At 38.1% G+C, this 12,823-nt stretch overlaps 2 protein-coding genes across 2 annotated transcripts; one reads left to right on the top strand and one right to left on the bottom strand.

Annotated features, from left to right (window-relative positions):
- The first annotated feature begins 3,585 nt into the window (after nt 1–3,585).
- Nucleotides 3,586–4,866, top strand: LOC149013016 (F-box protein At3g07870-like). The gene has a single exon (XM_089157697.1). It carries the CDS (start codon nt 3,664–3,666, stop codon nt 4,864–4,866), a length of 1,203 nt encoding a protein of 400 aa, XP_089013823.1. The 5' UTR covers nt 3,586–3,663.
- A 1,139-nt stretch (nt 4,867–6,005) lies between these two features.
- Nucleotides 6,006–8,318, bottom strand: LOC149013015 (uncharacterized). The gene is made up of 4 exons (XM_089159278.1): nt 7,873–8,318; nt 6,933–7,091; nt 6,671–6,779; nt 6,006–6,500 (listed from the first exon to the last, which is right to left on the bottom strand). Exons 1-4 carry the CDS (start codon nt 8,245–8,247, stop codon nt 6,295–6,297), a joined length of 849 nt encoding a protein of 282 aa, XP_089015404.1. The 5' UTR covers nt 8,248–8,318; the 3' UTR covers nt 6,006–6,294.
- Between the last annotated feature and the right edge of the window lie 4,505 nt (nt 8,319–12,823).

Below are 12,823 nucleotides of genomic sequence, written 5' to 3'. Positions count from 1 at the left end.
CAAAGTGGACCATGGTAACAAAGGATGTTATAAGTATAGAGTTCATGAGATATAACTCTCTTTTATCATCAGACCCATGGCTTGCATTTAAATTAGCATTCAAACATATTAATATTATGTAATGGAAGGATTATTCTTTTTTGAATGAATAAATAAATTCATTAACCAAAGGAGAGAAAGAGGGAGAGAAATAATACAAAAGTGAACCAAGGATAAAGCCCAGCCAAAAGCACTGAAGAAAATAGAGGCTCAACAAATGGCACCAAGCCTTACACTAGGCAAAAGACCCAAAAACAAGACTAATAGGCCAAGCTAGATTGGGTGAGTCCTAAGTTTTCTCTCCATTTTTTTTTTCCTCCTTTCTAGAAGACTTGAATTTAACAATGTAATTCTCCGGCAGCCAACACAATCAGAGGCACACAAAGGGGTCGGGTATTCGTTTTCAGGAGCATCCTCAAAGACGTCCTTATCGCACAACAAAAAGGTCCTCATTAGGCTGCCCGCAATCAGAGGGAATACGGGAACAGGTGATGGAGAAGGGGCTGGCCAAGCTCTTGAGGTAATTGGACATCGCCAAATCACAAGGTCAACCCGAATGGCTGGAGAAGAGGAAGGAGAGACCAGTTGACAATGGAGGGAGGGAGGAGGGGAGAAGGGCTCAAGTGGAGGGTGGGGAGGGCTCAAGGACAAGGGATTAGTAGTACTGCGCAATAAATGCATAGCACTGAAGTTGAACCCCTCCCATCGAGTAGTTCTTCAAGTGTGCAGTAGTTTCGCTGACAACAACAATTGCCAACTACAACTGCTTAGATTTGGAGAAAGAAGAAATCCCCAAAGTCATTCAGTAATTTAATTGAAAGTTGGAACACCCAACCCAACAGGATGATAGTTCTAAATAATGCTTTGCAAGAGCATGGTCGATCGGGGTGACCAAATGGAGTGAATTGAAGACAAGGCCAAGGCAGCCCATGGCAGCAGGTTGAGTTGGGTATGCTACGGGCCGGTACCGGATTCAGACTCATCTAGGTAAAGGAAATTGGTTAGTTCCATTTCAACTTGGTTTGGGTGAGGTTGACTCCGTTTCAGTGTGACAACTAACCTGTTGTAATATTAGTCCCACATCGACTGATGTGGGAATATGTGGAGAGGAAGAGGCTATAAAAGAATGCCTCTTCCTTCTTCTTTAATTATCCCAAATATCTTCTCTTTTGGATATTTTTTTATTTATAGTGGAGTTTTCTCTCTTGCCCATATATTATTGTGTCTTTCTTTTCTCTTAGTTGTTATTATTGTGTTCTTTTTTTCTCTTATTTGCCGATTGTTCTATTCGGTGGGTTCTTCATAACCCGACAGTGGTATCAGAGTGAGGTTTTTTTGAAATATGCTCTGTGGTTGCAGCATAGTCTGAGCTTCCACATCAGAAAAGGAAAATTCCTTGGGGGGTTTGTTTCATCAGAAAAATAAGTAAGATATTGTTTTTCATCCTACGGAGGTGCTGCAGAAGTCGCAATTTCACGTGGTTTATTTTTGGGTATCCTAGAAAGGTGTATTGGGTGATTAAGTGCATGTCTAGGAAAATTTTGTCTAAGGAGTCTGGTTTTTAAGCGGACCGCTTGTGTCCCTCCAGTCTTTCCTGGAAATTTTCCTAGTGCATTTTGGTTCAACCATATACCGGTTGGAGATAACTTTGAGAAGACAAGTTTCACGTGAAATAGTGGGAGTTATTCTGCAACCAACAACAGTTCGTGATAGAAGCAATGGCAGCAAAAATTGACATCGGCAAGTTTGACGGCACGAAATTCTCATTATGGAAATTGAAGATGAAGGCATTATTGATAAAAGATAAGCGCTGGAAGCCATCGGTGTTCGGCCGGCGGAGTTCACGGACAACGAAAAGTGGAAATGGGAATAGATGCGGACAACGAAGTGGAAGAATAGATCGCTCTTTCTGATTTGCATCTAGCATTATCAGATGATATTTTAGCGGGCATAGAAGAGAAGAAAACTGCTAAGGAGGTTTGGGATCATCTCATCAAATTGTATGAAGCCAAATCACTTCACAACAAAATCTTCTTGAAGAGAAAGTTGTATACCTTATGGATGTCAGAATCTACATCATTTACAGAGCACTTACATACTCTGATTTCATGGAGAGTTAAGTTTAATTTGATGCCTTAGTTGGGAACATTAGAATCCATGAATTCATGGGAAATAGTCATGAGTTGGGTCTCTTAGGTGGTGGTGGCCTTGGAGATCATATGGGTCATGGGACCTTCTAATCTCCATGGTCTATGTTCTTCATAAGAAAATCGTTTATTTCACTAAATTTTTTTTTTAAAAAGAGAGGGTATTTTGGGCTTTTAATAATTAAAGATAATTTGAGTTTTAACTTGGTTTTTAACAATTATTTTAATTGAAGATAAATTAGTATTTTAACGGTTAGGTGATTACCGTAATTTAGAATTTAAAATAAAAAAATATTTTTAGTCAATGATAGTTTGGAGTTTTAGAAAAATATTTAACAGTAAAAGTTAAATTTAACCGAGAAAATTAACAGAGGGGAGGTGTTTGATATATTTGCTAGGTAGGAGGGGAGGTAAGTAATATTATCCAACTAAGAGGGGGTATAAGGGATATTTGCCCAGCTAAGAGGGGAGGTAAGTGATATTTACCTTTTTTTTAATATGTGTGGGCCCCACAAAATTTGTAGGGGTTTATTCTTTATTATAATAAAATATTTTAAAAGTGGGAATCCCAATTGGTTTTATAATGGCTCATAGTGCGAAAAAGCATTAGGGCCCCTATATTGAATATGGTTCTACCTCTGTTCATAACCACCTCATGCATGATCAATGTCATGAAGGCTCTCTCTCTTTTACTCATGGGTGTCTCATTACCATCTTTAACTCATGGGTCTTACACACTAACAAAACAATTAAAATTAAAAATATGTAAAAAATAATTTTGAATCTTAATTAAAATAAAATTTAATAAAAATCTATACAAAGTGAATGAAACCGAAGAGTTTTGACTTTTGAGTCCTTTGATGTTTATGAAAATTGTATGAACCAATCGAATCTGAACCAAAACCCTATTTGGCTTGGGTTTGTAGATATCATGAACTCAATGAAGCTGGACCGAAAACCCAAATTCAATCAAATGTATTTCACCGAGTCATGAATTCGATATCTTTAATCTAGATCGCATTCATCCAACGGATGAATTGAACCAACTGTGAAGATTTGTTCTCTCAAAAATCATCACGAAATAAAATGAAAAACCCTCTAAAAGATGGTATAAAGTCGGATCTGAGAAAACGTCTAGACGGTTGAGAAGAAAAACCACACAGAGCAAATCCTTTTGGCTTCCTGCATTGCCTTCGAAAATATGCGTTTCCTCATTCGAACCCTTTAAATCTTCATGGGTTTTGGTAAACGTTGATGCTGGGAATATTAAGCAACGAAGGTTGAAATTCCTCGCTTCAGGTTTCAGTCATTTCTCAAATTTTGCATTTTGTCTTTCTTAATTAGCATCGTTTTCTTTTTCCGATTGATTGCGGATACACACTGGGACGGTTATTGACTGATTTTGGAAATGTGGGTAGTTTCTCTGTTCTAGTAAAATTCTGTTTTCTCAAAGCATTCTCCATTGTATTGATTCTAGATGGCAACATCCGATCCAAAGAAGAGGCAGAAGCCTGTTAATTCAAGCAAAGAAACAAGGAAGAAACTGGATGATTTGCCATTTGTACTCCTCTTTGACATCTTTTCAAGACTTACTGTCTTTGATATCATTCCACTGAGGAGAGTATGCAAGTTCTGGAACAACTTGCTAAGAGATCCTGAATTCATCAACTTTCATCTGAGGAGGAAAGTGATGCAAGTTATACCTTCTCACCTCATCATTGCATCAATGCTTCAGGATGAGAAAAAGAGTTTGTTTTTGATTAATAGTGTTCAAGAAATTTATTTTAGGACTAGAGAAATTGAAGTAGATTTGGAGAATCAGTTTGAACTTGTCGGCTCTTGCAATGGATTGATATGTATGGCTCCACGAAGAAAATATGATTCTATCTTCATTTGTAATCCTATCACAGGTAAAGGCTTGAGTTTGCCTAAACTAGCAGAAATTGCAGATGGGTTCCTCAGCTTTGGTCCTATGATCGTCCCTAGAACTGGTTTTGGCTTTGATGATGCAACAGGAAAATATAAAGTGATCAGATTCTTGTATGATGGTGAAGGCCAATTGGGGGCTGAGATCATCACTTTGGGTGAAAGTTCATGGAGAAAGTTAGATGTTCCAGTGATGGAAGTACAATATGGTGGAAATGAAGAGACAGCATTGTTTTTGAATGGGTTCCTGTATTGGGTAATCCAAAGGCGCAAAGAATACCTGAAGAATGGTTATGAATTCATTCTTGCATTTGATATTGGTAGTGAGAAGTTCCACATTGTAAATTTCGTCTCTCCTCGTGCTATGAATTTCAGAACTCCTCCTGATTCAACTAGAGATGAATTACACTTGGTAAACATCAAGGGTTCTTTGGTAGTGGAGCTTTTTGTTAGCTTTGCTTCATATGAATTGGTGGGTTTAGAGATATGGAAGCTTGTTGGCAGTTCGGCTGTGGAGTTCTCTTTGAATAATTGTTCCTATCACGATACCCATCGTTTTCAGGAGAATGAGAAGCTTGAATTCTTACGCCTTGATGATACAGTGCTAGTCAAGTTTGGAACAGGAAGCTATGTGAGGCTTGGTCCGTGCCCTTCGAAACTGTTATTGTTGACAAGGAACTTTTCTTTGACATTGAAGAAATTGCCTGTGCGTCAACCATTACTACCCTTCACACCAAGCCTTGTTTCTCCTTAATGATGTCCAACAACATCTGGTCTTGTTTGTTTATTTATTTTTCTTTCTTATTTCAACTATTTCTGATTACTTCATTTTGGACAAGCAACAAACAAAAGAGGAGTTTTACATGTATGAACCCCCAGTTCACTGAGGGACATACTGTATGGATACGTTCTGCTTTTTGTTTCTTGTGTGTTTCTTTACATTTTTGGAACAATAACAAAACAGATCAGATGATGGATGTTTATTCTGAGTTTTTTTTCCTTAGAAAAGACAGGGATATTTTTGTTTTTTCTATCATATCAAATCATAATTTCCTATTTTGAAGCCTTATTCAATTTTCCCCTTGTTTCATTCGTCTTTTTTGTTACAAAAATGTTTTTCCCTGTTATAATCATACCACCAAAACCCATATGGAAATAGGAAAAATTATTTTTTACCTATAAACAGGAAACCGGAACAAAAATGTTGCCGTACAACAGTTGAGTAACTCATCATAAAACTATAAATAATGCAACTCTAAGAATTGAATAGGGCATTAAAGGAAGTACAAAAAGAGTTTTCTTAAGAGTTTTCTTGAAATTGCAAGGGATGGGTCAGCAGCAGTGGTGGGTAGATCACAGTTGTAAGTTGTAACCAAGGCTTAACATATTGAAACAGCGTCTCAACAAAAATTATTAGGGTAAGATTACATAAGAAAATGTTTCGTTAGACCTCACTTATGCTGACTTCACCCTTTTTTGGGCATAATAATGTGAACTCATAGAAAGATTCTGCACTGCTGCAATTCAAGTTCTTTTCTTTTAACAACTCTCATCTTAACTTTAATTGGCCACTGATTTTAATTCTGTTTTAAGAGGTAACAACTAACAAGCCATGCTTATGACAAGCCTTGTATCTGATCTCATGCTCTCTCTCCCTTGCTCATCCAGGAAGGATGAAACACTCTACTGCCAAGCTAAAACCTTTGTATATTCCTTTCTGCAGGTACATCCTGCATAGCAGAACTATTCTTGTATTTCTGTTTTGTGAGGCCTTGAATCTTAAAAGTTGCCATCATCATAGGTGCATAGAGGACTCATCAATAGAACTTTGCATCAGAGTGAGAACAACTCCCCCCCCCCCCCTTCCCAACCCTTCCCGTTCCCCTTCACAATAAGAATTGCAAATCAGTGATTATGTTATACCATCTCAAATTTAAAAAACAATACAGCATTAACAATTCATATATTACAAGCATAGAATTAGACTGATTCATTGACTCCCACCCAGTTCTTTCAACGAGTCTCCGAAAACCTACTCTTTTTGAAATTGTTTCAGCTGAGTGATGATCGTTCAGAAACATGGATCTCCTATTTTAGAGTAGAATGTAGGTTAAACCATGAATGACTTATAAGCAGCAACCAAGGGCACAGGGGAAAAACTCGTCAACTTGATAGAGTCGAATCATACGTCGGCACCCAATGCACTTATAGGGAAGTAGCTGATACCAGATTCACCGCTCTTTGTAAATACCTCAAAGTTGCTTGCATTTAATGTCCGGTTAGACTGGAAGGATATCTGTCTTCCTGTGTGTGCATATGCACAGTATTCTACTTCAAAAACAGTTGTGTCCTTCATGAATGCAGATACTGCAATGCCAACTCCTTCCCCTGCATATTCACATGAAAATCTTAAGATGATTATACCACAACTACAAAGACTTTGGCACAATAGTAGTAAACATACAATATGTAATGGAGAGAAATGTTCTGTCTGGCTGTAGCACTTGTTTGCATAATGAAAAAGAGAGATTTTGATAGTCCAGAATCCAAAGCCATACCATGGGTGATGAGCAACAAGTTTTCACGAGGATATCTGTCTGCCAGCACACGAATAACCTGTTCGTATCGAGCCCTTGCAACTGTCAAAGTCTCCTCCCACTTGGGCAACTATAATTTCTCATGGATATCCTGAATGTCAGTGAAAAGCATATACACTAACCCATCGCATGGACAAAGCATACGCATGAGTGCTGCAGCTAAGCTGCCGGAAAACAATACAAATGAAGCCTAACTTTTGAATTTCTTAGTTTTCAAGTTTACCTCTTGGTACACCCTTTCTGCAGAGTGATCCACCGTCCCAGCCGGGAGCATCTCTTCAAGTTTGGAGATGTCAAAACCCCAGTTGCCGTCATTAGGGATCAAATTAGGACTTATGGCTTCACTGCTTATCACCTCACATAGTCCATACTCAATCGAGACCTATACAGCAACCAGAGAGTCCAAAAATAAAGAATTGCTCATCAGCTAAGCCAGTTAATGTGGAAATAATAACCATTCAACTAAGAATCCTAAATTAAGCTACAAAGTTAAATTTTGTGAGTCCCATACCAAGACCTATACAACACTTTCATAGGATGCCAAAGTGAAAAACGAGGTCTAGATATCACAAATGACTCAGATAAACTGAAATCTTCTCAACACATCGAACCATTTGAGAGTTTTATTTCATCAACTTCCTGATTGTTCATAGTTTCAATTTTGATCAAGGGAACAAATCTGGGTGCAGGAGCAATCCGTCAGCCAATCTCTGTTTTCCAAACTCACTCACGGCTTTCTGATATTGACGATAGACCACTATTTCTATTTCATGGAAGCAGCTCAACTAGAGGAGTTTAATCCAAATATTCTGAATAAACAAGCACCCAAGTTGGATTACTACTCTCAGGCAAAATATGAAATGTAATATTGGACTCCAACTTCCTTACACTACCAGCCATGGAGTTCCTAAATGAAATAAAAAGATTTAGAAACTGAAATGATGATATCAGATATCCTCTCACCAAATTAGAGCTTAATGACAAATCCGACAAATAGTTCAGTATCACAACAGTACAAAAATTTCCCGTTTTTCAATTTGACATTTCCAAAGACCAAATAATCAGCCCTAATTATTCGATTATCCAATTCAAGAACATGAAAAGCTGACCAGGAAATTAAATGAGAGAACCAATTCATATAAATTAGTAAACCAAAAGCAAACCTTGAGCTTGGAGGGATCGATTGCAATATTTTCACTGGTCATCTCGATATTATCATCGTTGACAGCGCATAGGGCAGAGACGACCTCCGAAGCGGTCTGGATGCAACGAAGGAAAGGGGAAACGATCACTCTATGGATTGGGAAGTCGAGCCTTTCACGAAATTTTCTTCCTGTGCAGAAGGCTCTGACCCTTCCAGTTTCAGCTAATGGAGGATCCCAAGGTCGCTGTGCAGTTTTGAACCACAAGGGCTCCACATTATCCAGCCGATCACCATGTCTCATCACGATCACATGTTGATGAAACTGATTCTCATCGGTCGACTCAGGCTGATGCTCTTCCCGCCCTTGAGTTCGGATTTCTTCTGGCTTCAGCATTAAATCCTCAGCTTAAGTTTGCAGAGAAGAACAGGAGAGACAGAGGAGGGAGTGGGAGGGAGCGAGGGAAAATGACGATGAGCAAGAACAGATGAGAGTTACTTTGGTTCTGTTCTTTTTTATTTATGGAATAACGCATTTCTGGTTCCTGGGAGCTGACGTGGAAAGTATGTGTCACGTTTCCTGGTCACGTGGCTGAATTTCTGCCCAACTGTCTTAAAAAAGATCCTCTACTCTTTCCGCCGCACATTAAAGGTGGAGGCCACCTCCCAATACTAAGTAGAGATGTTATCTACCATGGGCGTTGTGCGAACCCCACTCCTAATATAGATTTTGCTGGGTTTTAGAGCAACCGTCAAAGATCAACCGTCTATTTATGAAAAGTACGTCTTTACAGTCTTGTGAAATGGACCGTCAAGATCAAAATCGACTATTCGTGGCACAATTGCGCAATAATTGCATAATACTGAAGTCAACAACTATCCTTACCTATTCTTTCCTATAGCCATTCTGGAAACTCTTGTAGGTTATAACCGAATATTTTATCTAGTTCATTTCGTTGTAAATGTATGACATGTATTCAAACATCACATCAAATTGTTATAATTCATTTATAAGTCACATCAAATAGTTGAATTTTAAAAAAAAAAAATGTGACTTGTAAATGGACATCAACCTTTTGATGTGATGTTGAGACACATGTCACACATTTACAAGCATAAATAGATAGGATTTTAGTTTGAATTGGTTTAAGGTTGGGACTCAAGGGTTTGTTTGGCAAGCCCATTAGACATCATAGGTCCTCGCTAGTTTTCTTGCAACCAAACATAACCTTAGGAACAGGAGACTAGGGTTGGACCTAGTACTCAGCAGAGTTTAAAACCCATCTTATCCCAAGAGCCTGTATTTCATAGTTGGGTAGGGGAGGTATTTCACAACCCAAGCCCACTTTTTGGGCTCGAATCAGACGAATCCATCTCGTGTGGGTTGGGCCAGGTTGGAGATTGTGAAAAACCATAACCGAACCTTAGGTCCCTTTAGCTCAACCCAGCCCACCTTAGCTCAAGGTCATGTTAGATTATCTGGTTAGAGAATCTGGAAGAGTGATGTAACAATATAATGCATTCGTCAATGCATGATTGGTAGAGTGGTAAGATCCATACTTTTCAATGGAGAGGTCATGAGTTCGACCCTTGCAAATGACAAAGCTTCTTCTGAATATGTAATCAAGGTGCGTGTAAGTTGGCTCATATGAAACTCAGACACCACTATGAATCTCATACACCAAAAAAACAATATAATGCATTGACATTGAAAATGTGACTTTTATAAATAGTTAAACAAGAAAAATGTGTTTGACATTGAAGAAAGCGTAACTAATATAAGTAAAATGGATGAACCCATCCATCCCCACCCCAGCCTAATCCATTTGAATCAATCCCATTTTACTGTCTGACCCTCTATGAGGCTCTATCCACCCACCTCTCATCCCAAAAAAAATTGTTGATTTTATATATCCTTTGTAACAAGGTATGGGATGATTATTAGGTTGTGAATGAGTGTTAATTTGGGTTTCGACCAACAACGGAAACTCCAATGCGCCCAAGAGTGGTTTCGACATTAATCTCTCTATTAATTAATTTTGAATTCAGGGATGGTCACACGTACGGTTCCTAAGAATAAGAGATGGAAACTTATTAAAGCAAGGAAACGATCATTAGACAAAAGAGTCAAGGCCAGAAAACTTGAACAACTACAATCATGAATAACAATGGAACACTCCATCAAGACTTTGACAAAGAGAGACGAGAAGCTTCCTTGGCTAAAAAGAATTAGCAAAACCATTACCATCCTTAGAATGTAATTAAATTAAATCCAATTAAAGTTTAAAAATAACCTCAAAATAAGATAATTTTTATTTTTTATTTGGACCCTAAGATTTAATTCAAGTCATTTTTAACCCAAGAAGAATGACAACTTGCCTCTGCCTCCCCTCTAAGTTTCCAAAAAAATATTAATTGAGGACAAATAGTTAGTTTAAAACCAAAATACCCTTTCACCATCAAATCATCACGATCATGCCACGTGGGCAAAACTAATCCAATGGTTGTGAATGAAAACAAGGGAGTTAACTGTAAACATTAGTTTCTTATTTTGTCAAATATTTCTTGATCTTTTTAAATTTACAAAAAGAGCTCCCTGCTTCTTATCAGACCCTTTTTAAATCTTTCTGAGATTTGATAAAAATCAAACGAAGCCAGAACAAAAGAAGAAAACAATAGCCAAAAAATAAAAGAAAAAAGGTTGATAGTGTTTCAGTTAATTGAACTAATCCATTACACTTGCCATCCAATTTCGTTGGTTTAAGCTGGGTTCGGTTAAGGACTGAGATGTGTGTTGGTTTATGACGTCAAGGGAGATCAGCTATTGTTCTGTTAGTGTAAGGTCGACCATGGGTGGTGGGTTACCGTTGAGAAGGCACAAGGGCTTAAAAGTGTCACAAAGATTAAGAAGGGTTTGATAAGAAGCAGGGAGTTCTTTTGAAATTTTAAAGTGATTAAGAAGGGTTTGATAAAATAAAAAATTTTATTTTTCCAGATAACTCTTTCATTTTCTTTTTTTCTTCATTTTTTTGGGTAAAGGCTTTCATTTTCATTCACATTTGTTGGATTAGTTGTACACAAGGTGCGATCTTGATGACTATGTGGTAAAAGGGTATTTTGGTCATAAAACTTACCACTTGTCATCGATTGGTCCTTTATTGAGACCACGATGCAAGTTACAATTTTTTTTTTCTTTTTTTTTGGATTAAAAATGATTTGCATCAAACGTCAGAGGTCCAAATGAAAATTACAAACATCTGAACCAGTGGACTCATACTCATCCAATCTAAATATGAGTTAAAACCTTGTAAGGAAGAACATATCCTAAATAGTTTGAATTAATTTGCACATTGGTGGCTCTCAAAGAGAGATCAAGCATGTGTATATCTCGGATATCTTCAAATTCCTTGGGCATCCGTCATTGCAAGATGCTTTTGATCTCATTCCATTAAGGAAAGTATGTAAGCTTTGGAACTATCACGACCTAAGTTTTCATAGGTTTGGTGGGGCCCACATTACAAACACCCAACCGGAGCACATGATAGGAGAGAGAGAGAGAGAGAGAGAGAGAAAAGGAAGGAGGAGGTGGGACCTTGCTTCAATCATAATGCACATGATCGTCAAACGAGACAATTCAAACCATCGGATAGAAATTTCGGATCCAACAGTTTGAAATTACACTTGATGGTCATGTTAAATGTGCATGATTGAAGTAAAATGGGGAGGCAATGGCATGGCCCACCAACCAATGAACGAAGTCTTGCTCGATTTTGCCAGTTCACTACCTTGGCTGAAACTTTCTTCACACGCATCTTGTTGATCTATTCAATATTCACAGTACAGTGTTCCTTGAGAGAAGACATCGTCTTTTTCTATGAGAGACTCGACAATACATGGTGAGAGAGAGAAGGAACTTTAAATGAGACAAGACAAGAGAAAGAGAAGATGAGAGAGTATAGAGTAGAGAGTAGAAAGCATAGAGAGAGAGGACACACTTCTACACCATGGGCATGAAGCCTGAAAGTCCATAAGGTCAGTACGTCACATCTTTGCAAATATGCTATTCTACAAAATTAAAAAGTAAAAACTTTAAAATAGCAGTTTTCTCTTCAAACTGTGGCGATACTGTTGTAGCACCGCCGCTGCTACTGCTTCTCTTATGTAGTTCTATTTCTTTCTCTCTGTTTCTTTCTTCTTCTTCTTCTTCTTCTTCTTTTTCTCCTTCAACAATCCGGCGGTTTTCATGTGATTTGGCGGAAAATCAACGGCAATTTTCGCTGAATCACGATTTTCCAGCGACATTAAAATTTTTTGTTTTGCACCTTGGTTTCGGTTCACCAGGGGGCAAAATCACCGAATTTCAGTGATATTTCACCGAAATTCGGCGAAAAAAAGCTCCATGCCACCAACCCCTTCCCTCTTCACCCACCACCTCATGGGTGAAAGAGACAAGAGGAGAGAAGAGAGAACACGTAGAGAGCAGAGAGAGAGAGAAGAGGAATTAAAGAGGAAAGAGAGAGCTGAAAGAGACAAGAAGAGAGAGGAGAAGAAGTAAGGAGGAGAGAGAGAAAAGAAAACGTAGACAACAGAGAAGGAAGAGGATTTAAAGAGGAGAGAGAGAGAAAGCTGAAACAGACAAGAAGAAAGAGATTTGAAAGAGAAGAGAAGAGAAAGGAGAAGAAAGGGAAAAGTGAAAAAAAGTCAATAAGAAAGAGTAGGAGAGAGAAAGATTGAGGGAAGCTTGGCTCCTGCTGCTCTGCATATTCTAAAATAGCCTATAATTATTCTAATATAAGAGAGAAGGCAGGCTTTAACTGAGTCAGAATCAAGAGATGCATCCGGAACAAGAATATGTAAGTGGTATCGCCTAATCTACGTATGTTGTAAGTAGATGATTTTACTAAGCAAACATGCAATATTCAGACGTTAATGTGAAACTCATTTTATCTCTTTCATTTGTGCGATCAATGGAA

Source organism: Hakea prostrata, chromosome 6, assembly GCF_041222555.1.
Source record: "Hakea prostrata isolate BN-2017 chromosome 6, UWA_Hpros_2, whole genome shotgun sequence".
Classification (NCBI taxonomy): domain Eukaryota; kingdom Viridiplantae; phylum Streptophyta; class Magnoliopsida; order Proteales; family Proteaceae; genus Hakea; species Hakea prostrata.
This window is presented reverse-complemented; position numbering and strand designations above follow the sequence as displayed.

Excerpts from the sequence above, each read along its gene's own strand:
- LOC149013016 (XM_089157697.1), top strand. The coding sequence starts at position 3,664 with ATGGCAACATCCGATCCAAAGAAGAGGCAGAAGCCTGTTAATTCAAGC.
- LOC149013015 (XM_089159278.1), bottom strand. The coding sequence starts at position 8,247 with ATGCTGAAGCCAGAAGAAATCCGAACTCAAGGGCGGGAAGAGCATCAG. Across the intron at positions 7,092-7,872 it reads TCGATCCCTCCAAGCTCAAG|GTCTCGATTGAGTATGGACT; the intron begins GTTTGCTTTTGG and ends GTTGCTGTATAG. Across the intron at positions 6,780-6,932 it reads CAGAAAGGGTGTACCAAGAG|TTGCCCAAGTGGGAGGAGAC; the intron begins GTAAACTTGAAA and ends GAGAAATTATAG.